The sequence below is a fragment of the Emys orbicularis genome, chromosome 3, assembly GCF_028017835.1.
Source record: "Emys orbicularis isolate rEmyOrb1 chromosome 3, rEmyOrb1.hap1, whole genome shotgun sequence".
Taxonomy (NCBI): Eukaryota; Metazoa; Chordata; order Testudines; family Emydidae; genus Emys; species Emys orbicularis.
This window is the reverse complement of record NC_088685.1, coordinates 216939602-216967571: the sequence shown is the minus strand read 5'-3', so window position 1 is coordinate 216967571 and position 27970 is coordinate 216939602. Positions and strand designations below refer to the sequence as shown.

At 45.9% G+C, this 27970-nt stretch overlaps 1 protein-coding gene across 19 annotated transcripts in view; it reads right to left on the bottom strand.

The window, feature by feature from the left end:
• Window positions 1-24472, bottom strand: part of SLC8A1 (solute carrier family 8 member A1) — a 285766-nt gene extending 261294 nt beyond the window's left edge. For all 19 annotated transcript variants that reach the window (XM_065400481.1, XM_065400495.1, XM_065400496.1 and 16 more), the window contains exon 1: window positions 22680-24472. In XM_065400481.1, the coding sequence (XP_065256553.1) occupies window positions 22680-24472 (1793 nt within the window). The remainder of the gene's footprint in view (window positions 1-22679) is intronic.
• Window positions 24473-27970: the final 3498 nt, after the last annotated feature.

The following is a 27970-nucleotide window of genomic DNA, read 5'->3' as shown; positions in this document are numbered from 1 at the left end:
GTTTTATCCCCATGGGACTAGGATAAAGCTATTAAGCTCCTTTTCACCAGGAGGTGATCTGCTTGCATATGAAGCCTTCCAATGTGGGAAAGTTGGGGTTTTGCCACAGAGTTTTTACTGAAAATTTCTTTAAGATACAAGAAGAGAACAAACTCCCTGTTCTGCAGGAGGTCAGAGTAGATGATCACAGTTGCACCTTCTGGCCTTTACATCTCTGGATGTACCAAAACATGCCAAATATAACCATTGATCTATACAGGGGTTCACAAATCAAGAAGACATAACGGGAGCAAAAATGAAGAGAATTGCTATAGCTGAAGAATCAGTTGGAGTGATTAAACAAACCATCAGGCTCATCCATGAAAACTAGTTTCCAGCCACGATGCCAAAAATAAAATGATAAAAACCCACCACCATTTAAATGCAAATGCATGCAGCTGTAACTCAGCCAATTATCTTTCCTAGTAAATAAGGAAGATTCATACATTCTTTTACACACACTCACAGTGTCCTTGCGAGTCGGATATTCACAAATGTAGGTTGTGTTTCTTTTGCAGAAATCAGAACACACACACAACCCATAGGTTTAGCTGTGTGGTTTCATTTAAAAGGAAGCTAGAGGGGGGGGGGGGGGAAGTTTCCTGTTGGTTTGCATCTATTACAGCCCAATATATGTTAAAGTGTAACACTATTGTCTGCAGAGAATTGGAATATCTGCAGGACAACAGCTGCTGTTGAGCAATGTTCCGGGCTACTATAATATGATAAAGGCATAGTGATTTGCACCACTGTTTTAAGAGATTTTCAGTTTTTAAGTTAATATCTCACGCATCATCCAGGTTATAGCAGTCCTTTGGTAGAAAAGGGAATTCTCGGTTCACCTAGCAATAATTGCACCAGATGTGTGTGTCCACATATTTGCATAGTAAACACAAAAATATCTTCAATTTTCATACCAATACATTATCTTTCCCTTGATGTGCAAAACCAATGCAAATTAAGGAGTCTATTGACAAGATAATGAGGACGAGAAAGTGGTATATACAAATTTAAAAAATAATAATAATAATAATAATCATCCCCTAAACAGGAACATTTCAAAAGGCAGTTGGCTTCGGAAAGGTGAGAGGCTATCCAATATCTCATCAGTTATCTTCAGAGCCAGGACAAACTGTCTGACACTGAGAAATGAGATAACAAAAGCTTCTGTTTAACTTATTAAAGTTTTATTTGTAGTTGCAAATACATGCACTAGTGGTGCACAGAGGTTTCCTTACATCTGCACCGTGATCACCTTTAGACAGCAATACTTCTGGTTAGTAAAAGAGGAGAGAGCTGAAGTGGTAGAGGTAAAATAAAATGAGGGGAACAAACAGTATGGTTTGTGTAGATCAAGATAGCTGAGCCCCAGTCAGAATCACGCAAGGGATTCTGCAGTGCCCGGGCCTGACACTGCATAGTTCTGTGGCAGGCTACAATGGATGTGTCCTCTGGGTACTTGCAGCTTGAAGGGAAGCCTGAACATTTCATTAAATTCCCATTATTCTTCCCAGTAGGTGTTGAGAGCCAGATTCTGCTTTCAGTTACTCCAGTGTAAATCTGAAGTAATTGCACTGAGGTCAGTGGCATTACTCCAGATTTGCATCAGTGTAAATGAAAGCAGAATTTGACGCAGACTGCATAGCCAGGAAGAATAGAACCTACAGTAAAAATGCTGATGGCTTTCCACTTATTCCCTGTACGCTCGGTAATGGGGATCAGTTATTCAGGAATATGGGCATTTCTGAATAGTGACTAAAGCTGTGGAACTTTTAATCTTCTGATGTGAGAATCAGACAGACAAATAACTTTGCTATGCATCTCTGTGTGTTGCTGGGTGAATTACAGAAACAGTTCTACTAGCAAGTTTCACCACACACTGGTGCTAAATTCTGTGGGACACAACATCACAGCAGCATGAAATAAATGGGAAAGCCTTAATAAACAGATTTTCATTACCATTACGGATATTAAAATGAATATTGGAATATGAATGAGATAAAAACCTCTCATGTTTGCTCATTTATTTTGTGTCATTTCAGAAATGTACCACAGAATTTAGCAAGAATGATAATTAACATTGACATTATTAAATTATCTGGACAAATCCTCAGCTAGTGCAAATATGCATAGCAACATTGACTTCAGTGGAGGAACACAGATTTACAGAATGTGGATCTTCAAAAAGTGACAAAGAGTCCTGTGGCACCTTATAGACTAACAGTCTATAAGGTGCCACAGGACCGTCACCTTTTACTTCCCCCCCCCTACATTTTTTACCCTTCTGAAACTTGACACCATGCAAGGCACTGCATTTAGCCGTATGGAGTAGAAATCCATCAACCTCATGAAGAAACTTGCACAAGTACAGATATTTTCCTTTCCAAATGCAAACAGATGGACATCATACCAAACGGACTGAAGGTGAAAAATCCATTGCTATCTACATACTGCACAGACCACAGTGAGAGATTATGCCATACACTATCAAAGAAACTGAGGAACCACCTGATCAGCATCCTATACAGCAAACAGGAAAACATCAAAAAAGCTCTCCAACCTGGAGACTTTCATATATAACCAACCTTCCACTCAAACGGAAGTTACTAAAATAAGACAGGAGATCGACATTACACACTTCACCTCTCTACAAAAGGAAAAAGGACCGTAAGCGGTCTAAAATCCTACCTGCCACATGGGGCCACAACAGTGGTACCTCTAACTCACCCAGCAATATCGTCAATTTATTCTGTTAGTCTATAAGGTGCCACAGGACTCTGTCACTTTTTACAGATCCAGACTAACACGGCTACCCCTCTGGATCGTCAAAGCACTTTATACATAGTAAAGTATCCTGACAGCTCTGCCGAGAGGCAGGCAGGTAACCCCAGCTCAGAAGGTGGGACATTAGGGCAGAGAAGTAAAGCAATTTGTCCAAGGTCACAGAGGAACCAGTTTCAGGCCTGGGATAAAAGGTCCTGACCATACAAATTTTAACTGTGATTTTGTAACCAGTTAAAGGCAATCAGCCTTGCCAATGCTTGCAATTTGGTTGCAAGTCTCGTGATATTGTATGTTTTTCTTAAAGCCCCAGCTCCTGGGGTCAGGGATAGCTCAGTGGTTTGAACACTGGCCTGCTAAATCCAGGGTTGTGAGTTCAATCCCTGAGGGGGCCCATTTAGGGATCTGGGGCTACAATCTGTCTGGGGATTGGTCCTGCTTTGAGCAGGGGGTTGCACTAGATGACCTTCTGAGGTCCCTTCCAACCCTGATACAGGTCTGTCGCATCTTACGCTGGGGTTACATTCCGCAGTCAGCGTGTAAAGCAAAAATCACATATAGTCAAAATTACATTGAGTGTAATGGCGGGCAGAATCACCTGCACTACAGATACAGTATTAAAATTGTTGTTTTTCTCTTTTTTGTTTTTGCCGACCGCGTAAAGCTGAAATCGTGCATGTTAAATGCGCGTAAGATGCGACAGACCTGTATTCTATGATTCTATATCAGAATCTCAGATTTCATTTAAAAGAAGAAGAGCTAGAGATTCTATTCTTTGTGGTTATGGAGAAGCTTAACATGACCTCTACAAGCTCAAAAAAAAAAAAAAAAAAAAAAAAAAAAAAGAAAGACACCCCAACCAAAGCAAATAGAAAGGTCCCTAAAATGTATTATTTTTTTAAATCTCATGATTTGTAAGCCAGTCTCGTGATTTCTGGAGCCCAACTTGGAGCCGACAGTACTGGACATGGCCACCATAACCAGTTACAAGTGACACAGCTCAGTTTGTGTCCCACCAGCACCTGTGTGCGTGCATTCGTGCTCACCACCCTATCTGGCCACATATTTGCATACCAGTGCATCCTGGGCTGGACTGGCCACACTGGTTACAGACATAGAGGAGGACTCCTGTCTGTACTGAAAAGAATAAAAGTGGTCTGATCCAGTTCTTGGAAGAGGAGCAGGTGCCCACACAAGGTTAAAAGCCAGGGTTCCTACTGGAAATTTGGTGTGCAAACAAACCACAGAAGCAACTGGGCAATGACACGATGAAGAGTTGTAGCACGGTGTGCGTCAAAAGCCTTAGGAGCTGGTCCCACGCAAAGCTCTGACCAGTGCAGATAGTCGGTGGCACCAGGGGGACATCTCACCGTGCCTGGCAGAACGAGGAAAGTTTTCTGTGGCAGTGGAATTCAGGGGACACGGTGGTGAGTGTAACCCCATCAACCTGAATCCTTGTATTCTGATTCAGCCTCTGTTTTTATTGAGTGAAATTTTCAAAAGCACCTAAGGGACATAGGCACCCAGTTTTCAATGGAAGCTAGGCACCTGATTGCTGAATCTCTCACCCATTTTTGTCAGACTAGAACGTTAACGAGAGTTGAAACTAGTGTCAAAGCAGTAACAACCCGTAACATTGCTAGCCAGCTCTGAAAGGATGGCTACTCTACCTTCAGGCTTGGTTAGGACTAGAGCTACTCAGAACATGGGAGTTTTTTTTTTTTTTTTTTTTTTTTAAAGGGAATTTTCTGTCAACAAAAATATTTGGCCAAAAATGCCAGATTTTTAGTGAAACACTGACAACCTGGAAGTTTTTGATAAACACTTTCTGATTTTTAATAGCAAGATCCAAAAATTTCAAGTGAAACAAAATATTTCATTTAGGAACAAACTTAAGTTTTTGTCCAAAAACTTTCAACTGCAAATTTCCTCACCAGCTCTAATTCTGACCTACCAGCCACTATAGGCGGAGAACCAACCAACCCTGCTAGGGTGTTTCACTTTGATGCATTAATATGGTAGCACTTCAAACAGAAGTTCTTACAGCTGTGGCTAATATGCAATGATTAAGGTGCTATTAAACTGAAGGATAACTTGCTCAAATCTGCATTCAGCTGCCAGCAAGGGCCAACCCAGGAAAGCTCCACACAAGTGGACCGCTCGCTCGTGCGGCTTTAAAGCATCAGTGCACAACGAAGATCATCATGAGGCACCTGCTGAGTTTGACATAAAGGGACCAGTCTGGTGATTAGACCAGGGAATTTCTGTAATCACACACATACCCCCTTTCTGGAAAGTCAGGAAACACCAAACCGTGCTTAGCCGCACTCAATGTTCTCTGAACAGATTTTTCGTAATGGAATTTAAATCAAGCAATGAGTGGAGATAGGCACCATTAAAGCTTCCTTTCCATTGTAGCTGCAAAGTCCCTGCTATTCCAGGCCTGATCCTCTCGTAAAGGAGTCTGTGTGGGATTTGGAAAGGTTTTCCCTTCTGAGACTAACACACTCGTCATCACCCACGATCTAATCAGGGTTTAGCCACAGGTTTCCCTTCGTTCCATTGTCATCATTTTGCCCCATCCTCCTTTCAGGCTTGTGGAGAACGTTTTCAACAAATGTCCGTCTCACTCTCTGCTTTGGATACTGTAGCTTCACTCCGCCCTACTCTGCTAATGACTATTATTCATTAGCTTGCTCCGTGTTAGGGAAGTAATTGCTACCGGATTAAGGCCAGTACGGATAGCCACTGGTGCAATAACAGTGTCACTTTACTTTACACTTAATATCCCAAACACAAGCCTACAGTTAAGCATGTTTAAAGTTGTTAGCAGAAGGCTTGATTTTCCACTCATTATACATGTCCACGTTTTTAAAATAAAAAACATTGTCCAATGCCTGAACCAAGGAGAGTTTTACCTGAATCAAGACTGGAGGGCAAATGCTCTCTCCTCCCAATCAGATCCCACGGGATCCACAAGGGACCTGGGAAACGGAAAAGAAACCTCTCCCTTCCACTGGCTGTAGTAGCTGCCTGAGGCTACTAGGAATAGTTTGAAGCTGGTGCAATAATGTAGTTGCAAATGCACTGAAACAACGTAGCCTGCCCCTACGCTCAAGCCAGTCTCTATCCTCCAGCAGAGAGGAAGGCAGGCAGTGAATGAAGAACCTGCCATACCTTGCTCTCCCATGCTGGTTCAAGAACTGTGCATAGGCCAGGCATTCTGTTCTGCCATTTCCACCTCCTTCCCTGTAGGATTTTTCTGCCACATAATTGGGGCACTATGCAAATCTCCTGGTTTGCAAACAGCTATTGTGTAAAACTGCTGATGACAATTTTTGCATTAACTGTTACACACATTTCATTTAGAAAGTTGCATTCGTTGTCTTTAGATAGATAGATAAATAAATAGATCAATCAATCAATCAATCAATCGGCTTCCATGGTGTAAATAGAAACAGTAATGCTAAACAATGACAATGGCTGGTTTTAATAGATTTTTTTTTAAATGACCTTATTCATAAGATTTTCTTTAGACATACATCCGCCTGAAGTCTCAAGTGTTAAAACAACATCATTTGTACCTTTTAATGGTCTGGAAAAACATTAAACACTCTAAATTAAAAAAAAAAAAAAACTGATTTAACTTCTTCAAACTCCTGAACCAGTGAACTTTACTGTAACTTACCAGAAAATTAAAGCTTTGCCTCAAGAGTAAATAGTGAAATTTTGATTATGATCATCCTCCCCCCCCCCCTCCCCATGAAAGATATTTTAAATCTTGTTTGAGCTGAAAAACTCAATGTAACCTTGCATGGCACTCCTAATGATACTTCCATCTCTCTCTCTCTCTCACACACACCGCAATGTAATTTCCCCTTTTTCTGCTGCCCTGTCACCAAAATGCCTAAATAAGGGGGGGGGGGAAATCAAATCAGTTTTGATCTTCCTTCCTCATGCACCAATTGCAATCCAGTAAGCCATGCCAAGAAAAATTTATCTTCAACGTCAGAAGAACTTCCCTTCCGCTACTACATTTACCTTTGCTGTCAAAGCCAGATCAATCCTTTCAGCTGTAAGAACACCAATGCTGAAACTTGTCCAATAGCAGCCAGATGAATTTAAGACCAGGACGTCAAACTCATTCTGTGGCTAGAGCCAAGTGACATTTGCAGTTAGGCCCAGGAAGCCAGAGCCTGACTTCCTCCAGAAGCAGTGAGAGAGAAAAAGGGATATTTTAAGAAGTGGAAGTCCAATCCTAGTGAGGTAAATAGAAAGGAGCATAAACACTGCCAACTTAAGTGTAAAAATGTAATAAGAAAAGCCAAAAAGGAGTTTGAAGAACAGCTAGCCAAAAACTCCAAAAGTAACAACAAAATGTTTAAGTACATCAGAAGCAGGAAGCCTGTTAAACAACCAGTGGGGCCCCTGGACGATCGAGATACAAAAGGAGCACTGAAAGACGATAAAGTCATTGCGGAGAAACTAAATGGATTCTTTGCTTCAGTCTTCACGGCTGAGGATGTGAGGGAGATTCCCAAACCTGAGCCATCCTTTGTAGGTGACAAATCTGAAGAATTGTCACAGATTGAAGTGTCACTAGAGGAGGTTTTGGAATTAATTGATAAACTTAACAGTAACAAGTCACCAGGACCAGATGGCATTCACCCAAGAGTTCTGGAAGAACTCAACTGTGAAATTGTGGAACTATGGTTTGTAGCCTGTCCTTTAAATCAGCTTCTTTACCAATGACTGGAAGTTAGCTAATGTAACGCCAATATTTAAAAAGGGCTCTAGAAGTGATTCCGGCAATTACAGACCGGTAAGTCTAACGTCAGTACCGGGCAAATTAGTTGAAACAATAGTAAAGAATAAAATTGTCAGACACATAGAAGAACAAATTGTTGGGCAAAAGTCAACAGTTTCTGAAAAGGGAAATCATGTCTTACTAATCTATTAGGGAACAAAGGGTAGGAATAAATGGTAAATTTTCAGAATGGAGAGAGGTAACTAGTGGTGTTCCCCAAGGGTCAGTCCTAGGACCAATGCTATTCAACTTATTCATAAGTGATCTGGAGAAAGGGGTAAAAAGTGAGGTGGCAAAGTTTGCAGACGATACTAAAGACCAAAGCAGACTGAAGAACTTCAAAAAGATCTCACAAAACTAAGTGATTGGGCAACAAAATGGCAATGAAATTTAATATGGATAAACAAAGTAATGCACATTGGAAAAAAAAAATAACCCCAACTATACATACAATATGATGGGGGCTAATTTAGCTACAACGAATCAGGAAAGAGATCTTGGAGTCATCGTGGATAGTTCTCTGAAGACATCCATGCAGTGTGCAGCAGCAGTCAAAAAAAGCAAACAGGATGTTAGGAATCATTAAAAAAGGGAGAGAGAATAAGACCGAATATCTTATTGCCCTTATATAAATCCATGGTACACCCACATCTTGAATACTGCGTACAGATGTGGTCTCCTCATCTCCAAAAAGATATACTGGCATTAGAAAAGGTTCAGAGAAGGGCAACTAAAATGATTAGGGGTTTGAAACAGGTCCCATATGAGCAGAGATTAAAGAGGCTAGGACTTTTCAGCTTGGAAAAGAGGAGACAAAGGAGGGATATGCTAGAGGTATATAAAATCAGGAGCGGTGTGGAGAAAGTGAATAAGGAAAAGTTATTTACTTGTTCCCATAATATAAGAACTAGGGGCCATCAAATGAAATGAATGGGCAGCAGGTTTAAAACAAATAAAAGGAAGTTCTTCTTCACACAGCGCACAGTCAACCTGTGGAATTCCTTGCCTGAGGAGGTTGTGAAGGCTATGACTATAACAGGGTTTAAAAGAGAACTGGATAAATTCATGCAGGTTAAGTCCATTAATGGCTATTAGCCAGGATGGGTAAGGAATGGTGTCCCTAGCCTCTGTTTGTCAGAGGGTGGAGATGGATGGCAGGAGAGAGAGATCACTTGATCGTTACCTGTTAGGTTCACTCCCTCTGGGGCACCTGGCATTGGCCACTGTCGGTAGATCGGATATTGGGCTGGATGGACCTTTGGTCTGACTGAGTATGGCCATTCTTATGTTCCTGTTGAAGTCAGCATTTGGCGGGGGGGCAGGGGAGTTTACAAAAAGAGGCAAGGGCATACATCCTGCTCTAGGAAAGCTCACTGCCCAGTGGAGACCACCAAAATGAATCCAAGAGTCAGAATTAAGGGCCAAAATTGTCTCTCTCCTTATGCTCCTTTTCCCCAACACTCATCTCTTTATTTTGTCTCCTCCATCTTTGCCTCCCCTTTTCCTCTCTTTCTCCTTTGATCTGCTTGCCACAGAGTCAGACTTTAAAGCCAGGAAGGACGGCCAGATCATCTAGTCTGACCTCCAGGCCACCAACCCCACGCAGCACCACACACCAGAAATGAGATTGAAGTCACACAGCCTAAGGAGACGAGACTATCATATGCCACAGGCAGAGAACAGGAGGGACCGAGGTGCACTGAGGCCCCCCACAATGGCAGGGAACTGATTAAGTGAGATGCACCCCGATAAGCCTGGAAAGCGGCCCTCATCCACACACTGTAGAGGGACACATTCCCCTTCTCCCCCCCCCCCCCCCCCGGGTCACTGCCAATCTGACCTGGGGGGAAATTCCTTCCCAACCCTACACACTGCTCAGTTAGGTGCTGGGCTGGTTCTTGCTCACATGCTCAGGGTCTGAGAGCACGCACGCTCTGTGCCATCTCAGAGCCATGGCCCACCCCAGCCAGGGTCCCGTTGCGATGCTTTGGGGGTTCACACAGACCAGGAAGGGGAGAGTAAAATCCTCAGCGCCTCTCACTCATACCCCTCATCATGTTCACTGCTAAACAGCACCAGCCTGCTAGTTATGCTGGGGATTTTACCCTTCAGCTGTAAGCACAGCACGGAGATGGTTGTGTAATAAAAAGATTAAGTTGATCAACACAGAGCAGATGTTTCAGTGAAACCAAGCAGAAGGAATTGGGACAGAAATGGTTACAAACAGTAAAAATGTGCTTCTAAGACTAACACCTAACGTAACAAAACTGGAGCCTTTTGTTCCAAGTCATTTTCTCACCACCGCTGGCCAGTCCTCAGCCAGATGCAGCCCAGAGCTCAAAGTGTTTGATTTCTTTGGCTCTTTGGGTGAAGGATGCCAAAGCGGCTTTTTCTCTCTTAGGTCCTCAGAGTTTTATCCTGGGGACTCAGCTCACCGTGTGCACCCCTGGGCAAGTTCAGAGTTGGAGCAGGAGACCAGCCATCAGTTCTAGTAATTCCATATAGCAGGAGATCCAAGGTGAAGGCTGTATGCATCTTTCAGGGAAAGAAGTGCCCACATTTTACCCAGGTATCTCTCAGCTGACCGTGGATCAGCAGGCAGGTCTGTGTGGGGCCAGCTGCTGCCTTCACCATTCTCAGAATCCCTCACCCTCTCCTGTCCCAGGCGATATTTCCAGGGCTCCCTCCTTTCGCAGGTTTCTGCCAGTGCCTGCACCTTCGTGTGCCCAGGGGCTGTGGGTGCAGCGTAGTGCTCTGGAGAGGAGAGGCCTGTTTAGTCAGGAGACGCAAAGGCATCAGCAGCAGAGCCCTTGGCAACATCACCGTGTTACAGCCCTGGGGCTGTTTCAGATCCTGTGTCAGTGGTTTGAGCATTGGCCTGCTAAACCCAGGGTTGAGAGTTCAATCCTTGAGGGGGCCATTTAGGGAACTGGAGTAAAAATGTGTCTGGGGATTGGTCCTGCTTTGAGCAGGAGGTTGGACTAGATGACCTCCTGCGATCCCATCCAACCTTGAGATTCTATGATCTATGAATATGCCCCTGCTGTGCAGTGTCCCCTCACATGCAGGCAAAGGAGCCTTGCCAATCATGCCCGCCCTGCCAGGCCCCCACACAGCAGGGCAGGTTTTCCCTAAACAAGAGGGTATCCAGTCTAGCTGAAGTCGTTCAGTGTTATGCACAGGGAGGCAGAAGCTGCTGACGCTAAATAGGGCACCAGGGATCTAGGGGGACTGCCTTATCTGAAGCCTTTTCCCATTTATCCTTGTAATTAGATTTGCCACCTATATCAAAGTCCTGCTGCCTTTGATCTTCCAGAGTTCATTAGCACCTTCACAATCTCAATCCAAGGTCTCTCCCAGCCTGCAGTTTCTAAGGGGGGTGGAATATAACATTTTAATTGTATGTAATTAAATACTGCTGCCATATCTAGATGGAAAGTTCTTTGTCACGTCTCCAGCGCCAACATTTTCTCCCCTTTTAATCAGCTGCCCTCATCTTGGCAGGCTGCATTTCCCTCTTGGAGATGTGGAATTCCTGAAGGGAAGTTTGGATTGTGTCTAATTAGAGGAGGAAGAGAAGGGCTGACTCTTGCTCTGTCCAGCTGTTTGAGGTAAGGGAAGGTGCTGGATGGGAGCCCTGCTGAGAAGGTCGCAGGTAACTTGGGAAGAGGTTTGATATCAAGGGGATGAGGCTGGGAGATCTCCCTGGTCCATCTTTCGGCAGCATTTCTTGCACTATCACTTCCCATAGTTGTGCTGCCCAGTAAGGGCTGTTCTCAGTGGTGGCAGATGACAGAACAAGGAGCAATGGTCTCAAGTTGCAGTGGGGGAGGTCTAGGTTGGATATTAGGAAACACTATCTCACTAGGAGGGTGGTGAAGCACTGGAATGCGTTACCTAGGGAGGTGGTGGAATCTCCTTCCTTGGAGGTTTTTAAGGCCTGGCTTGACAGAGCCCTGGCTGGGATGATTTAGTTGGGCATTGGTCCTGCTTTGAGCAGGGGGTTGGACTAGATACCTCCTGAGGTCCCTTCCAGCCCTGAGAATCGATGAAAGCTGCTAGCACTCCAGCTAGTACAGGTGCCACTTGCAATAGGCCCAAGAGCAATTGCCCTTGTTTATATGACTTGAACATTATAGAGGAGTGATATCCTAGCATCTTAGGGCTGGGCTACATGGAAAAATTGCACCAATTTAATTTAACGCATGAATTTAAGCAGATTCAGTTAAACCAAATGCAAATCCCTATGTGGATAATTTTATTTCAGTTTAGCTTAAACTAGTTGCCAGTCAACATAGCTAAACCAAAACAAGCCATTCTTAGAAGGCTATAAATAGTCTTGCACCACTAACGAACTCATGCCTCAAATTAAACCAGTGCAGCTCTGCCATGTAGAGGAGGATTTCCTCATTCCTTAATTTTGCTAGGCTCCCTGCAGCACATATTTTTCCTGTATTAAACTTTGGGAGAGTGGTGTAGTTTTAGGAAATAGCAGCACAATATTTATGACAGCAAAACTAGGATTCAAAATGCAGAATCAGATTGTAAATGAAATGCCTGGCTGTGGCAAAGGTTCAAGGGGTGTCTTGGGGTGCTACAGCTGTAGCAGTTCAGGTACTATGTTCCATGCCCTCTATCAAGGCTTGCCAGAATAAATGGTCTCTTAAAACCCACAGCTAAGAGAATGTCAGGGCTGCACTGCTGGGCATTCAGGACAGGAAATGGCAAAAAGTTAGGACTCTACAGGCATCACATGGACTTCCTGAATTATCCACAATACGAGAGCAGCCTGAACCAGAGAGAACTGGAAATGAGCCTGCAAAGGGAACTGCTGGTAGGTTTAATTTGCCTTGCAAGCTTTGCTGGAACCATCCACTTAGGGCACGGACAGGTGGGCTAGACAGCTTAGCCATTAGCTCCTTCAGGCTACAGCCTGCAAGTGAAGTTTCAGGGCCGATGAGCACTTTCGTGGATCAATTTATTGCCACTGAGTTGTCAGCCTGATGATTTTGTTCTTGTTGCAGCAAGTAACGCTGGTCAACAAGAAGGAAGCTCAGCAGGATGAAAGCCATCCATCTCTGTCTAATTCCAGGCCCAAGGTGCTGAAACATGGGTCCGTTTGTTCTTCACCCCTCCCTGGCAGAGAGGTTCTGTGGCCTTGGGGAACCAACCCCGCCTGGCTCCTACCCTGCCTCCAACAAGCGACCCTGGCTGGCTGCTGGGGTGTAGACTGAGCCCTGAAGGAACAGTGCAGTAGAAGTGATGGGAAGGCAAGTGCTTTGTCTCTCTGAGACGGAGAATGAATGGCAGAGGAGTCGAAGGCTGACGTGCTTTGTTCTGTGAGTGCATGTACATTCAAAACATAATGGGGTGCCAGGTGCAAATATCAGGGGAGGAGAGGAAGGTGAGAGTGGCCCAAGGGACGCATGTGAGGAGCAGAGGGATATTTAGTGTGAATTTCCTGACTATGAAGTTTGTCAGACTGGAGGTTTGTTTGACCTTCCAAGAAAGCGCTGGAAGCCCCAGCACCTTCAAACCTAAACTGGCCAAGTCTTGAAGGACTGACTATAGGGAACAATGGAGAATTGGGAGTGGAACAGACAAGATGGCCAAATAAACCTCTTCCAGCTGCCATGTCAAGGATTCTGCATTCAGATTCCTTTCCCATGCAAGGAGCTGGACTCTTTACAGTTGGGCCTTTGGGCTGTAAATCAGAAACCCTGGATTAAATCAACGAGACATGTGCCCCCAGTTCCATCTCTCTCCTTTCGCGCACGTTTTACATGAATGCTCCCAAGTCCCAGATGAATGGTCTGGCCTGGCCGAGGTGATGGACCCTCCAAGAGAGGGGACGCACAGGGACAGAGCTCCTGGCTTTAAAGATGTTCCGCAAGGACTAGGCCAAGCTTCCGAGTAGGGCAACGTTAATTTGAGATCTCCTATAAACCGGGGTACGAGGTACCGAGGCCAATTCCTTCCTGTATTGAGATTTGAGACCCTTCACTTAACAAAGCGAACACCGAACCTGCACAATATCCCAGTCTGGACAAAGGAGAAGACACAAGTGACCCCTGTATCCTGGGTGGAGTGTGATCAGTGCATGCCCCAGAGGCCCATTTGGTAGCCTGGCAATTCTTTGGCTGCTCTGGGTATTCTGCTTTGAAGGCCCCTTTTTAATCAAGTTTTCCCAATCAAGAGCCATGTGGTCAAATATGGAGATGCAAAATTGTTGAGCAGAAAGAGACTGCGAAGATCTCTTCTTGTGGGAAATCTGAAGGCTGGACTCCTTTCCTTTCTGAGGATGGGCGTGGGGGGGAGGGGACCAGTCATCTGCTTGGCCACACTGGTGCAAGGAAGGTCACTTGCAACCTCCCTGGTGAATCTGGGCTCATGGTCTGTGGAAGAACTACGTGCTCCCAGCAGCTCTACAAGAGGCCCGGCCACGGGAAGCACATCTGTCACCTCTGCCTGCCTGCTCCTCTTGCAAAGGGCAAGGTGACCTTCTTGTATTCTTTGAGGCAAACCCATCTCCTGGCTGAGACTCGCCTCTCGGGGGAGGATCTGGTGCTGACTCTGCCACTTGGCTCTCTTGTTTCGTCTCCCTGGCTCTGACAGCAGCAGATGTTTCGCTGCCTATCTGAACAGCTCTCTTGTGCAGACACTGATCAGCGGTTGGCTTTTTATACATTCATAGATTCTAGGACTGGAAGGGAACTCGAGAGGTCATCGAGTCCAGTCCCCTGCCCTCATGGCAGGACCAAATACTGTCTAGACCATCCCTGATCCACCTTGTACACGACAGTAGCTATAGTGACACAATCAGTGCAGGCTGAAGCTGTGACCTTCTGTCCATCAGGAGCAGGCTAATGGCTCGGCACCAGGGCCAGCGCAACCCATTAGGTGACCTAGGCAGTCGCTACAATTTGGGGGGTGGCGACCGCGGCGGCATTTCGGCAGCGGGACCTTCCGCCGCCTCGGTGGGGGGCGGCATTTCGGGGCGGGACCTTCCGCCGCCTAGGGCGGCAGAAAAGCTGGTGGCGCTCCTGCTCAGCACTCAAGTACCTCCGTGGATAAGGCCCATGTTCTGTGGCTGGAAAGACGGCTTCTGTCTTCAGAGGTCATATGTAGCAGCGAGGCCATGCTGGGCTGCCCAGATCCTAGCTGCGGGTGCCGAAGGGGAGCACAGGGCCTGTGCCAGATGCTCCCCCTGTGCAGGAAGTGTGTGGGGAAGGGCAGAGACTAGGCAGAGCCACCGCTCTACCCAGCGTGCTCCTGCCAGCACTGCAGACTGGAAAGAAGCTACACCCAAAAAGGCTGAATCTCTCCCCTGCATGCCTTGGGGGGGGGGCTGCCCCCGGCAGGTGCCAGGGCTCTGCACCGTGAGAGGAAGCCCTGCGGGTGAGTTACACAGAACCCCTGAGGGTGTTGCAGGATCGCTTTAATATGTAAACCAGAATGGGTCCTGTGTTTCGTAAATTACTACAATACATTTAATGGGTAGCTTTTCATAAGGGAGCACAGCGGATGTGTACACAGACCCTGATGAAGCTAATAACTAGTTCTCACATGGCTTTTAGAGAGTTATTACATATCTGAGCTCCAAGTTCCCTTAATCAACCACTGAGATGCAGCTGGCAGTGGTAAATTGCCAACAACAGCTCATTACAAATAAGGAAACAGTTTGTCAAGGACAAAAACTGTGTCAATTCTTAATAGGGAAGCAACTAGAACTAACCATTTCTCTTCCCTCCCCCCACCCCACTCCTATTATCCTTTGCTACAACCTGCTTTGGCGGATAACCTTCCTATCTGCAAATCCAATCGGGGGACATATAGTCTAGTCGGGTCTCGCTCTCACATGCACACACACACAATGGCTCATTTGGGCAAACAGCACAAATTAAGCCTGTGCCCTTGAAAGTAGGGAAAGGAATGCAGTGCTGGACGCAGATGTGGAGCCCATCTATCCATCAGTCACACCGGTGCTCTGACTGGGCTTACACAGGGGAGTAAGGGCAGCAGGATCAAACCCTAGGTCTCTTCATCCTGATTTACGTGTTGGTAGTCTAGGAGCTGACAGTAAGTGGCATGCAGGTCAGGAATGGGAGAATGGCACTTGAGAACGTGTCTCAACATGCTTGCACAAATCAGGTAACTGCAGGTGTCGATCAAGTAATGTCACAAGTAACTGGCCAGCTGTGTCTAGCTGAACATAGTCAGTCATCAGACATGCAAAGTAGGTGTACAGTTATGCACACACAGTTTTAGAAACCAGGCCCACAGTGGTTCTCTGCAGGTTGCAACAGTGTCCATTGTATTCCATGGCTGCAGTGCCAGCCGATGAGCCGGAGTATTTCCAGCCTCTGCCTCTCTTGCCTCGTGTTTTGGGACATTTGAACCGCATAACTGCTTATCCATGGCCTACATCTTTCTCTGCCCCGGCCTACATGTGCCTAGCACAGAGATGCCTTCTGCTCCATATAGCAAATAAGGAGGCACCCCCTACAGAGCTTCTCAACCTCAACCCCTGTTGCAGGCCCCTTTCGTGCCTCAGAAGAATTTAACCCTTTATGAAAGAGCAGCAAATTCCATCTGCTGCCTGTTGCAGAGTCTATAGAAAGACTTGTTCCCTCTAACTCCAGAGCCCTCTAGAAGTTATCAGTTCCAGGTAGAACAAAATACAGCTCCAGCCGAGATAACTGGTTCCTTCTGCTTATAACTTAATGCATTGGAGGGAAATCCAGGAGCCTGCATCCAGAAAGACACAAATGGTTCTCTGGACACTTGATCATTTTAGCCTCTGGTGGCAATTTGTCCTTTCATTGTAAAACAGGTGGGGTTTTCACTCAATCTTGAAAGATTCTGGTTTTATATACACAGAAAACTGAAATTGCAAAGCAAATCCCTTTGCAGAAATGCCTGGAGTTTGTTTTACTTAGATACCAATCCCAACTGGCACTGAGAAGCACCTAAAACACAGTGGTGCTTATCACTCAACAGGATTCAATGTCCATCAACTCAAATCTTACCCTTTAAGCATTTTTTTGGGGGGGGGGGGGTGTCAGAGGCACGATGCTAGCCTGGGTGGACTCATCCTGTACTTTATTTCTTTAGAAATACTTCCCACACAAAAAAACCCACTTTTAGAAAATATAAAAGCACACAATGCCACCTGGTCCGACACTGCCCATACTTGTTCTTCAGGATACACTGCAAAGCTTGTATACATTTTACTGAGGCTTTTGGCAAGACATACCTGGGGTCTGATGTCTGGGAAGAAGTGGCGCACTCTCAAATGCTGGGTTTAGCTGGTGTGTGTGTGTGTGTGTGTGTGTGTGTGTGTGTGTGTGTGTGTGTGTGTGTGTGTGTGTGTGTGATGGCATCTGACTGCTAGATTTGTATCTGCTGTGATGTGCATTAAGATATGCACAAAACATGGCTGAATTGACCTCATTGGGTCCAAAATGTCACTCTTAGAGCCTGCAAGAGGTACGTTTTTATAGGACTGTTATAAATCTAAATACACAATATTATCCAACATTATAGGACTAGATCTGGCAATTCCTAAGGCCCAGGATGCATTAAGAAGCCGGATATGAAATGAGAGTCTGCCCGGTTATGCAGACATCTATGTACAGCATCTCTTTCAGTCTGATGAAACAATCGTCTGCCCAACTAATATCTTACTGATCACAAAAATTAATTCCGTATCTCTTTCCGATTCCAAGAATTGGGGTCAGGTCTTCAAAAATAAGATTTTTAACAGACCTCTTTCAATTATGGAGAAAGTTCCACCACAGAACATCTCCATTTCTGTGTAACTTTGCAGCCAAATTTAGCAGAGATGTCAATCCCCATGCTTCAGGGCATAAGATGATCTCATCGTCTGTGGTAGGTGAAGATATTTCCACACAAAGTAGACTAAATGTACAGCTATGTTTGGTATCTTCTAAATCACCAGACATTGATTACCAACAAAGACAACATTAACTAGATGTACCATGGTCTGTTGTGTTATGGCAATTCATATGGACAGACAGGTGGACAGGATCAGATCCTGACTGCACATTTTAGTATTGAGACAGAAGGTGAGGGAGGGGATATCTTTTGTTGGACCAACTTCTGTTGGGGAGAACTTTCAAGCTTACACTAAACTGACCCAAAACCGAGCTCTGTGTGGCTTGAACACTTGTCTCTCACCGACAGACATTGGTTCAAGGAAAGATATTCCCTCCCCAACTTTGTCTCTAATATCCTGGGACCAACAGGGCTATAGCAACACCTCATACAACTTATTACTAGTTGATGTTCTTAGAACAGTTAATAAGGCAGCTTTAATCTTTTGTTGTGATGCAAGATAAGGCTGGAGTCAGCTTCCTGAGGACAACAGCTACTGAATACTTTCCTTTCTCAGCGTGCATTATGTTACCCTTTCTTCAAAAGGGCGGCTTTGGTGCTTCACAGCAACACTTGGGCTTGTCCGTATTGAGACACAGAGCAGCAAGCTGGGGAGTAAATTTACACTGTACTCACCTGCCATTCACTAAGTCACCGTGTGACCCCTGCTAGTGTGCACTAAATGCACTATGGAACTGTCAGTGCACACTAGCAGGGTCCACACAGCCTGTCAGTGTGCAACAGGCTAGTGCTCTGTAGATTTACCCCCAGCTTGCCGTGCACTGAGCCTGTGTTGACAAGTCCATGTGAAATGGCCTCCATTATCATGTGCATTTTACAAATATATATTTCCCACGTAGATCAGGATGATTTAGCATGGAAATAGTTACCAATTCCTACATACCCTACAATAGGTGCTCGAAGTAGGGGAGCAGTTTCCATCATATACAGGGTTTACAGTTTGGTTCAATGGTTCTCAGCACCCCCACTATACAAGTTGCTCCAGCACCATTGTACCCTACCCCTTCTAGGGTGACCAGACGTCCCGATAAAATCGGGGTGTGTCCCATGTCCCGACCGATCGTTGGTCGGGACGCAAATTGTCCCGATAGCCATCGGCAGCGGGTTGGGTTTTTTTTGTTTTGTTTTTTGCGATCCGCCGGAAGGGACTGACTCGGCTTTTTCCCCCCCTAATTTTCTGCTCCGCCGGCAGGCACCCCCCCCGCCCCCCCCATGTGTCCCGATATTTGCTTTCCCTGATCTGGTCACCCTAACCCCTTCCAACATACGTTTAGATGCTACTTTCTTCTATTTGCTAGCTTGCTCCCATTAGAGCCAGTGTCTCTCTGGGGCTTATCCACAAGAGGGACGCTGGCAACGCAGAGTAAAACAAACAGCATTACTTTAGGTGTTCCCTATGCAGCGCTGCCATTGCTGTGCTCAGCATTATTCTCACGTGAGGAGTCAGTTCAGCACCAAGGGCCTGGTTTTGCCACCACTACAGTGAAATCCATATTAATGCCCATGAGAGGAACAGTTTTTACTTGGTACCATGCTGATTTCGCACACCAGCAGGGAAGGGACACCAACACATGGAGAAGCCTCTCTAGATATGGTGAGCAAACCGAAATTTACATGGGCCGGGGGGAGGGGGGGGGCAAAGAAGAGAGGAGGGTGTTGTGCATCAGACACCAGGGCCTCATTTCCAGATGAGCCGAGCACCCAGACACTCCTTGGCTACAGCCAACAGGCTGATGTTAGCCATTTCAGTGCAGTTCTTACATCTTGTTTCTCTCCATCTAGCTGTCTGTCACAGATGTATCCATCTTATCTGGCTCTGCATCTCACTCCTCTGTCTTATACTGATCAATAGCATCTAGTGTGGCATCCTGGACCCTCAGCAAGGCCAAGGAAGCAGTGTCAGGCGAGATCTCATCGCTACCAGTGGGACATCTCCTAATCTAATCAGGTCAGATTTGCTGTACGGGTATATTACTCTCGATCGCTGTAATTACACCCACACCCTGAGAACCTACCAAACGGACTGACACCATCAACAGGCTTCACGCCCATCACCAGCACATTCTGTTGAAATAGCCATTTATTTTGATCAGGGTACATTTTTCAAACGGGGGGCGTCTGAATTTTAGGCCCCCTGGGAAAGATCCACAAAAGCAGTTGGGCGCCTAACGAGGCATTTGGGTACCCAACATTTAGGTGGCCATCCTAAAACCACAGCTCAGCTGCTACCTAACCCTATAGGTGCCTAAGTTTCTGCTACTGGGCACACACAAAGCCACATAAGCCCTGACACTGCCTGGTGCCCTCACTCGTCCCCTAGTCCCAGTGGGGCTCTCAAACTAGGCATATTCCTTCCTACCTTGCCTGTGGGAGGGGCTTGAAACAGGTCTCACCTCCCAGCTGAGTGCCCTCACCACCCGCAGGCCATTCTGGTGTGAGGCTTTGTCAGTCTCTCTTAATGGTGCAGTTCCCTTTGTACAAGTCAGTATTTCTGGGGGCAGGGACTTGAAGGTAACTCTTCTCACAGGCAAGGGGGTGCCCTGACCACTGGGCTATGGAGTCTCTCTCTTGCACCAGCACGAAGAACAGTGAATTATGTAGACAAATCAGAGCAGCTTCAGCAGGCAAGATTGAGCGTGGCTCCCCCAACAGCCTGGAGACAGGGCGCTTGCCAGGGATGCGGCAGACCTGAGTTCGAGTCCCTACTCCAAGTCAGGCAGAGGGGGCAATTGAAGGAGGTCTCTGAAGTCACAGAGGAGTGCCCCTACCCACTAGGCTATAGGCTATTGGCTATAAGGGGGGGGGGACGACTTTCTCTCGCTGGTTTTTGGGAGACAGGGATGAGCTAACTCCAGGAGAGGACTCACCGCGCAGTGTTTCGCACTGCCTAGCTTCAGCAGCTCCCTGCTCAGCTTGGAGGGGGTCTGTCAATCCCATTCTTAGGCGCCTAACTCTCCCCACTGCACAGGGAGCTTGGGCCCCCAACTCGGGGCTGCAAGTTCCACGGTGCGGCAGGGTGCCTAAGGCGTTGCAGGGCTGAGCATTGCAACACATGCATCCCCTTGTAGTTCTAGCCCCTGAGCCCATCCTTAGACATCTGATTGTCAGAGGGATCATCACCGCGTGAGCATCCAGAACTCCAGCCGCAGTGACTGCGAGCGGACGATAAGTGGTGAATAGCGTCAGGGGACAGTCACTCGGAGCTGGCGCATTTCATCAATGCAGCTGGTGGGTACAAAATATCATGCTTCCCAGGACAGCACCTCAAGGATTGCCTTCTCCAAATCCCACAGCAGAAGCCAGGCACTAATGCAGCTAACAAGATGGATAAAGATACATGACCACACCCTTCACAACAAGGGCAGCACGAAGCCCCTACCAGAGCCCTGGCTCAGAGCAAATCTAATAAACCAGACAAGGATCTGGCCACAAACTTGATGGCTGGGACCACATGATCTCACACACTTCACAATTACTGTGTGTGAGTGTGTCAAGAGGAAATAAACTCGACATCCACCCCCAGCCTAGGATGTGGCAGCAGTAGCCTGGTTTTGCTGGCACTAATGTTTGCTATTAATGTGGCCTGGTTTAAACGGTTCCCAAAATTCCTTCATTCTACTAACCCAGTTCATCCTGTCTCCACAGACATCTCCCTGGCTCTCCTGGAGAAAAATCAAAGGCCTAGTCACTCGATCAAGCATTCCCCCTGGTTATTACAGCTGCATTCCGACAATCAGAGAACAGAAATAATACTCTGAGGTGACCAATCACAGAACAGGCTTGAACACACAGAGAACAGAGTTCAAACAATCCCCTGGCCAAAATAGGTTTGTGTGAAATTTCCAAACAAATGAAAGAAAATGCTAAAAATCCTGATTTTTGTCCCTTAGGCTGCGAGTCTGGCACCTGGCATAAAACTTAATAACCTTCAAAGAAATCTTTAAATCATTTGGCTTCTGTACCTTCAGAGCAGCTATAAATAACGCAAGAAACAAAAGGCACACTCCATCAGTTTGTACTGGGGGTGCCTGGTGTCCTACCAAAATGAGTAGTATGGATTGAATGGGACATTCTAGCCAACCTCCCAGATTCCCCTAGGTAGGCACTGCCCTTTGTCGGGACCCACTCCAAAGTCTACAGTGATTTTTTGCGACTGAAACTATTGTTCGTAGTGGACTGGCCTAAGTATATGGCGTTTGCTTTGGAAAGAGCCTAGGGTTGAAGTTGATCAGGTTTTATGCCCTTTCTGTGTCCCTGGGAGGGACAAGGCACAATACAGGGGAGAGGTTCCCGCTCTCTCTTTGAAGCATATTTCAGGATAAAATTTCCCCACTGTAGCATTGGAGGATTTACATTCTCCACACAACACAATAAATATGCCAAGGCAGGTGTGATTTTTCCCTAGTCCAGCTCACCAGGCAATGCTTAGCTGCACCATTTCCCCCTAACCACTTCTGCATTTGCAATCCATCAAACCTGGCTGCTGGCTTATCGTTCACGTCACCACTTCCCCACATGGAAACGTTTACTTAAGGCCCAGGACAGACATCTTTCATGATGTCACTGATGCCAACGGCAACCTAGGTCTGCAGTGTTTTGAACAAGGAGCCACTGAAGACATTTTCCAAAGTGAATGGCAGGAGCAACCCTGTGAACTGGTGCAAAGCATTAGTGAAAAGGCTGTGCTTGGCTCGAGACACATTCACACTCAGTTGGGGTGGATACCACACTATGCATGCTTCAGACTCTCATAACATCGGCCCATTGCCACAATGGGGTAATGACAACAGCTGCCCACTGCCCCCCTCCACATGGGTCTTCTCTGCTTGGCTACCTATTGTTTACATCCTGCTTTGTTAACCACTCCCACACACAGCTCCACTCTAGCACGCAGGCGTACAAAGTCTCCTGCATGGAGGCTCCACCACCTGGCATGCTCGTGCTGGGTTTTTGCTGTACTTCTGCTCTATCTGGGGTTCGTTGGGGGTGGGAGCAGTGCACGAGGCCGTTCAGGATCTCTGGCAATAGGAGCAGTAGCACAATGGCGTGTGTTTGGAATGGAGTACTCTGTCTGGCATGATAAACCCCATTTGTTCATTTTGCACTGGTAAGATGTTAAAAAGGAGGTACTTACACAATCTCGTCGTTCTGGAATTCAAGCTCTCCACAAGTATCCTCAAAGTCCTCTCCTCCCCCTCTGGCTGAGCCTTCGATGGTTTTGTAGGGCACAGCAACATTTCCTCGAGCGCCGGACGTTCTCAGCACTTTCACTTCCATGGTTCCAATGCTCTCGCTTACATGAGTGACCGGCTCCTCGAAGGTAAAGATGCCTGCATGATCATCATCAAAGATGGTAACTGTGGCAGTGGAGGGCGATCCCAGGCAGGCAAATGTTGCGACATGGTTAGCCTTCAGAATTCCTTCATCCAACGCTTCAGTGCTCACTTGCACATTGCTGAGGTGAACGAGGAAGTTCTCATCCTCCTCAAAGATATCGTCATCAATTATGCCAACCCGGATTTCCTTCTGTGTCTCGCCAGGCTTGAAGACCACAGTCCCTTCGGTAAACTCATAATCAGACCCTGCATTGGCTGTGCCGTCTTCTGTTCTGAAGTCAACGTGAACGACATGGGTCAAGTCACCGCCTCGGCGAACAATGGTCAAAGCTACTGTGCCGCAGTTCTCGAGACACTGGTAGGTGTTCTGCTCAAAGTAGATCTTACTGACAGGATCATTTTCCACCACTTCACAGTTGACCTCGTGCATGCTGACAGCTTTCCGTGCCTGATCCGCAGCATGTCTCTTCAAAATGTTGCCAGCACCCGTCATTAGCCGAGTAGCCTGAATGCGATAAAAGGCTCGGCTCTTTTGCTGTTGGCTCAGAACCTGGTAGTTAGCTAGTTCTATCAGCTGTTCCATTTCTTTGTCGGGGTGCTTCTGCTTCAGCTCCTTCAGGATTCTAGCCATGTCCCTCCTTGCTTCCTCATCATCTTGATCCTTCTCATCTGCCTCCAGAACCAGGGTGCCATCCAAGAAGTTCTCCACATGGGAGTTAACCACTTTGCCGTCCATTTCAATGTCAGCTTTGGATGATGGCCTGTCACCCTCATGTTCAATGATCATGCCTCGCTGTTTGCCAGCCCTGTACTTCTTGTAGACATACTTGTAAAATAAAAGCCTTCGGTCGGCTACCCACGCAAACACCACACAAATGGGAAAGAAGAAGAAAGTGAGCAAGCTTTCCCAGACCTCCACAACACCGGGTGATATGACAGATAAAATAAGGTAAAGCCAAGTGTAGGCAAAGATGCTCCAAGCTGCCGTCACAAAAAACACTCGTAGATGCTTAATCTTCCTTATTTCTCCATCCGGAACCACATAGACGCATATGGCTATAATGATGAACATGTTGAAGGCGGCACTGCCTACAATGGTGCTCGGTCCGAGATCCCCCGCATTGAAACCATGACCACATACTTCAATAACAGAAAGTAGAATCTCAGGGGCTGAAGAACCCAAAGCCATCAACGTTAGGTTGGACACAGTCTCGTTCCAAACCCTCACTGTGGTTTTGCTGGTCTCACCATTGGGCTTCTTGATAGTTATCTCTCTCTCTTGGGATGTAATGACTTCTATTGAGGACATGAAGCGGTCAGCTATGATGGATACACCTAGGAACATATAGACCATGGCCACAAAATAGACAGTAGCCCTAGCAATTTTATCACCAAATGAAGGGTCTTGGGGCTCCCAGATAGGTAAAATCACACCTGGTTTGCAAATATATGTACCAGTACATGTAGCGTTCTTGGACGTGTCTGTTGGACTTTCTGCATATGCTTTGTCCACATGGAATAGCAAGAGTGCCACAATACTTAAAAGGTGAAAACCTTCAGGAAAGGCGGGTGAATGACTTAACCTCAACATGATAGCTTTGTCCGACCAGCTTCCAAATGTCTTCCTACCTGCAGATACAAAAGTAAGAAGCGTTACTCAAGTCAGATAAAGATAAAGTATTTGATTGATGTCTTATTTATGTATCGCATTTGGAAAAAAAAAATCTAGTGAATTACATTATATAACATGTCTGAACTGTAAATGTCACATTTAAATCCCACTGCTTGCAGATTCACCGAGCATAAGTGATTTACAAAAAGGGGAATTGCTAGAATAGTAGGATGAGGCTAGCTTCTGAACCTATGTACATGTTAATAATGGTTAATGCTATTTCTGAAGTAATTCTCTCATTGTTGAAAATCTACTTCCATTTTATGTTAACACATACTACAGAACAGCAAGCAGAAATTTCCAGTTTCAAAATAGGATGAAATAGTTTCTTGAAAGTCAATGTGTAAACAAAGAAATCCCCCCCAAATTTTTCTGCATTTTGACCAACTCTGTTCAATATTTACTACTGCAAAGTAAGTACATGTAAAACCTATCGAAACTACCACCATAATCATTCAATCCAAGATTCCATTCTACACCCCCAAAAAAGCAATCTACATTAAGGAAATATTAAGGGGTCTCAGTGGACCAATTGAATTAAGAAACACTGAAGTTGCATGTTTAATCTTAACTCTGACCCTCATGCATACATCTTATGACAAAGTCTTTAATGATATGATCACATGCTACTGCCTCAGTAATAAACCACCACATCATTCATCTTTGCACCTTCCCTGGCGGAAGAACACCGAATGTGTATCCAGGAGGGAGACTCTCCTACTCACTTTCCATATTAAAGTAGTGCTCCCTCCTGCACACCTGGCCAAGTCCTGCAGAGGCTTTTCCGCCCCCTTCATACGTTACAAGGCACTAGGCGTAGGGCTGCACAGCAGTTGGAGGAGTAATTCCCAGCTCAGGTAGATGAATGTGCCCTAGCTCTGCTCGAGCTAGTGCCTGAAAATAGTCAGATGGCAGCTGTGGCTCAGGCTAATCACCCAAGTATGTGCCATGGGGTTGGGCAGGTTTGTAGGTGGGCAACTAGCCCAAGCTGCCTCCCATGCTGCTGCAGCCACACTGCTGTTTGTAGGTGCTCGCTCTAGAGCCGAGACATCTGCCAGAGTTGGAAATTACACCTCCCATGGTCATTCCAAGAGAGGGTTGCTTAGGGGCCTCATTCAGGGCTCAAAGACCTGATCCTCAGCAGCCGTCATTCCATTCACAGGACTGGACTGGTCTCTGCCAGTCCGAGTGCAGGCACACTGAGCAGGGACAAGACAAGTTCTGGTGTTGTCTAACATTCATTGATGGTCTGGAAAAGAGGATGGCAAAAATCTGCAGATGGGACAAAATTATTTAGGTTACTGAAGATTGGAGAAGACTTTGAGGAGCTTCAGAGGGACCTAACCAAGCAAGGCAAATGGGCAGCAGAATGGCAGATGGCATTCAGGGGCTGATAATTGTAAGGTAATCATAGAAATGTAGGGCTGGAAGGGCCCAGGAGAGTCCAGCCCCCTGCTCTGAGGCCAGACCAAGTAAACCTAGCCCATCCCTGACAGGCATTTGTCTAACCTGTTCTTACAAACCTCCAACGATGCAGATTTCACAGCCTCCCCAGGCAATGCTCTCTGGAAGAAGTCATTTGAACTATGCATACTGTGACAGGTTGGGTCACAAACGCCCTCAAGACTGTCACTAGATGTGCTGGGATACCACTGAGAACAAACCCCCCCTGCCAGAAAAGGCTTCTCTCCACTCCCGTCTTGCTGGGCTAGACACCAGTCAGCTCCAGCACAGACCAAGAGGTCAGGTCACGCCCCCTTGCAGTTCACAGAAACTAAAATTCACTTAGCCCAGGGGCTTCAGTTAACAGCGACTTTCCCAGCACCCAGTATTCAGTCTTTCTGGGAGCCTAAACCCCAAATACATCCGTTTTACTCTGTATAAAGCTTATACAGGGTAAACTCAAATTGTCCACCCTCTATAACACAGATAGAGAGAGATGCACAGCTGTTTGCTCCCCCAGGTATTAATCACTTACTCTGGGTTTATTAATAAACAAAAGTAATTTTATTAAGTATAAAAAGTGGGATTTAAGTGGTTTCAAGTAATAACAGACAGAGCAAAGTTACCAAGCAAAATAAAGCAAAACACGCAAGTCTAACTTAACTCACTAAGGATCTAGTTACAAATACTAACTTCTCACCCTAGCTGTTATCTCAAGTACAATCCTTTTCAGACTAATGTTGTAGTTTATGGCCTGGGTCCAGCAATCACTCACACCCCCATGGTTACAGTTCTTTGTTTCAGTTTCTTTCAGGCATCTCTTTGGGGGTGGAGAGGCCATCTCTTAAGCCAGCTGAAGAGACAAAATGGAGAGGCTTCCAGGGCCTTTTATATTCTCTCTTGTGGGTGGAAAACCCTTTGTTCTTCTGTGCAAAATCACAGCAACAAGATGGAGTTTGCAGCCACATGGGCAAGTCACATGTCCATGAATGGTTCAGCTTTCTGCAGGCCGACGCCATTGTTTACATGTTAGTTTGAACTTTCCCAGGAAAGCACAGATGTGGATCGGCGTCTCCCAAAGTCCATTGTTAATTACTTCCAATTACTTGTATTGTCCCTTCACAATACGTTAGCCAAACCTCCCCCATGTGTTTCCTACAGCAAACACTTCAAATACAAGCATAGAGCCAACACTCATAACTTCAGATATAAAAATGATACATGCATACAAATAGGATGAATATATTCAATAGATCATAACCTTTGCAAAGGTGTTACATGGCATAACTGGAATATGCTTTATGCTAGATATGTCATTTATATTTCCATAAACAGAGTGCAACATCACACATATCCTTCACCAAGTTCCAAATTACTGCATCCACTCAGGAAAGAAACCTGGATGTCACAAAGACAAAGCGGTAAAGTCCTCTGCTCAGTTTGCAGCATCCATCAATACAGATGCAAGAATGTCTAGGGAAGGAGATGGAAATATGGAAAGAGATTCTAATGCTACTATACACATCAATGGAATTACCTCACCTCGAATGCTGCGTTTAGTTCTGGTGCCCTAATTAGAAGAGGGAGGTAGCAGAAACAGTGAGTTCAGAAATGGGTGACTTCAATGGTAATGTGAAGACTATGGAAAAACTTCCATTTGGCAAGAGATTGAAAAAGACTAGAATTGTTTAGGTTAGAAAGGATGGTGCTACAAAGAGCTCCTACTATTCTAGAAGCAGATAAAATTCTTCGGGGTTGCAAACTCAGGGAAAGTGCTGTTTTGATACAAGTGATTTGTGGCATGCTTTATTCTTTTTATGCCCCACAGGAATGGTTTATGGTTAAGCAGTAGAAATCCTCAGTAATGATGTTTCAGGCTGTTTGTAGAAAATTGGGGGGGGGGGGAAGAGTGGTCATAAAGGAGAATATAGGGTCTATTTGATTACATACCACTTGGAAAGATGATGCTTTCCC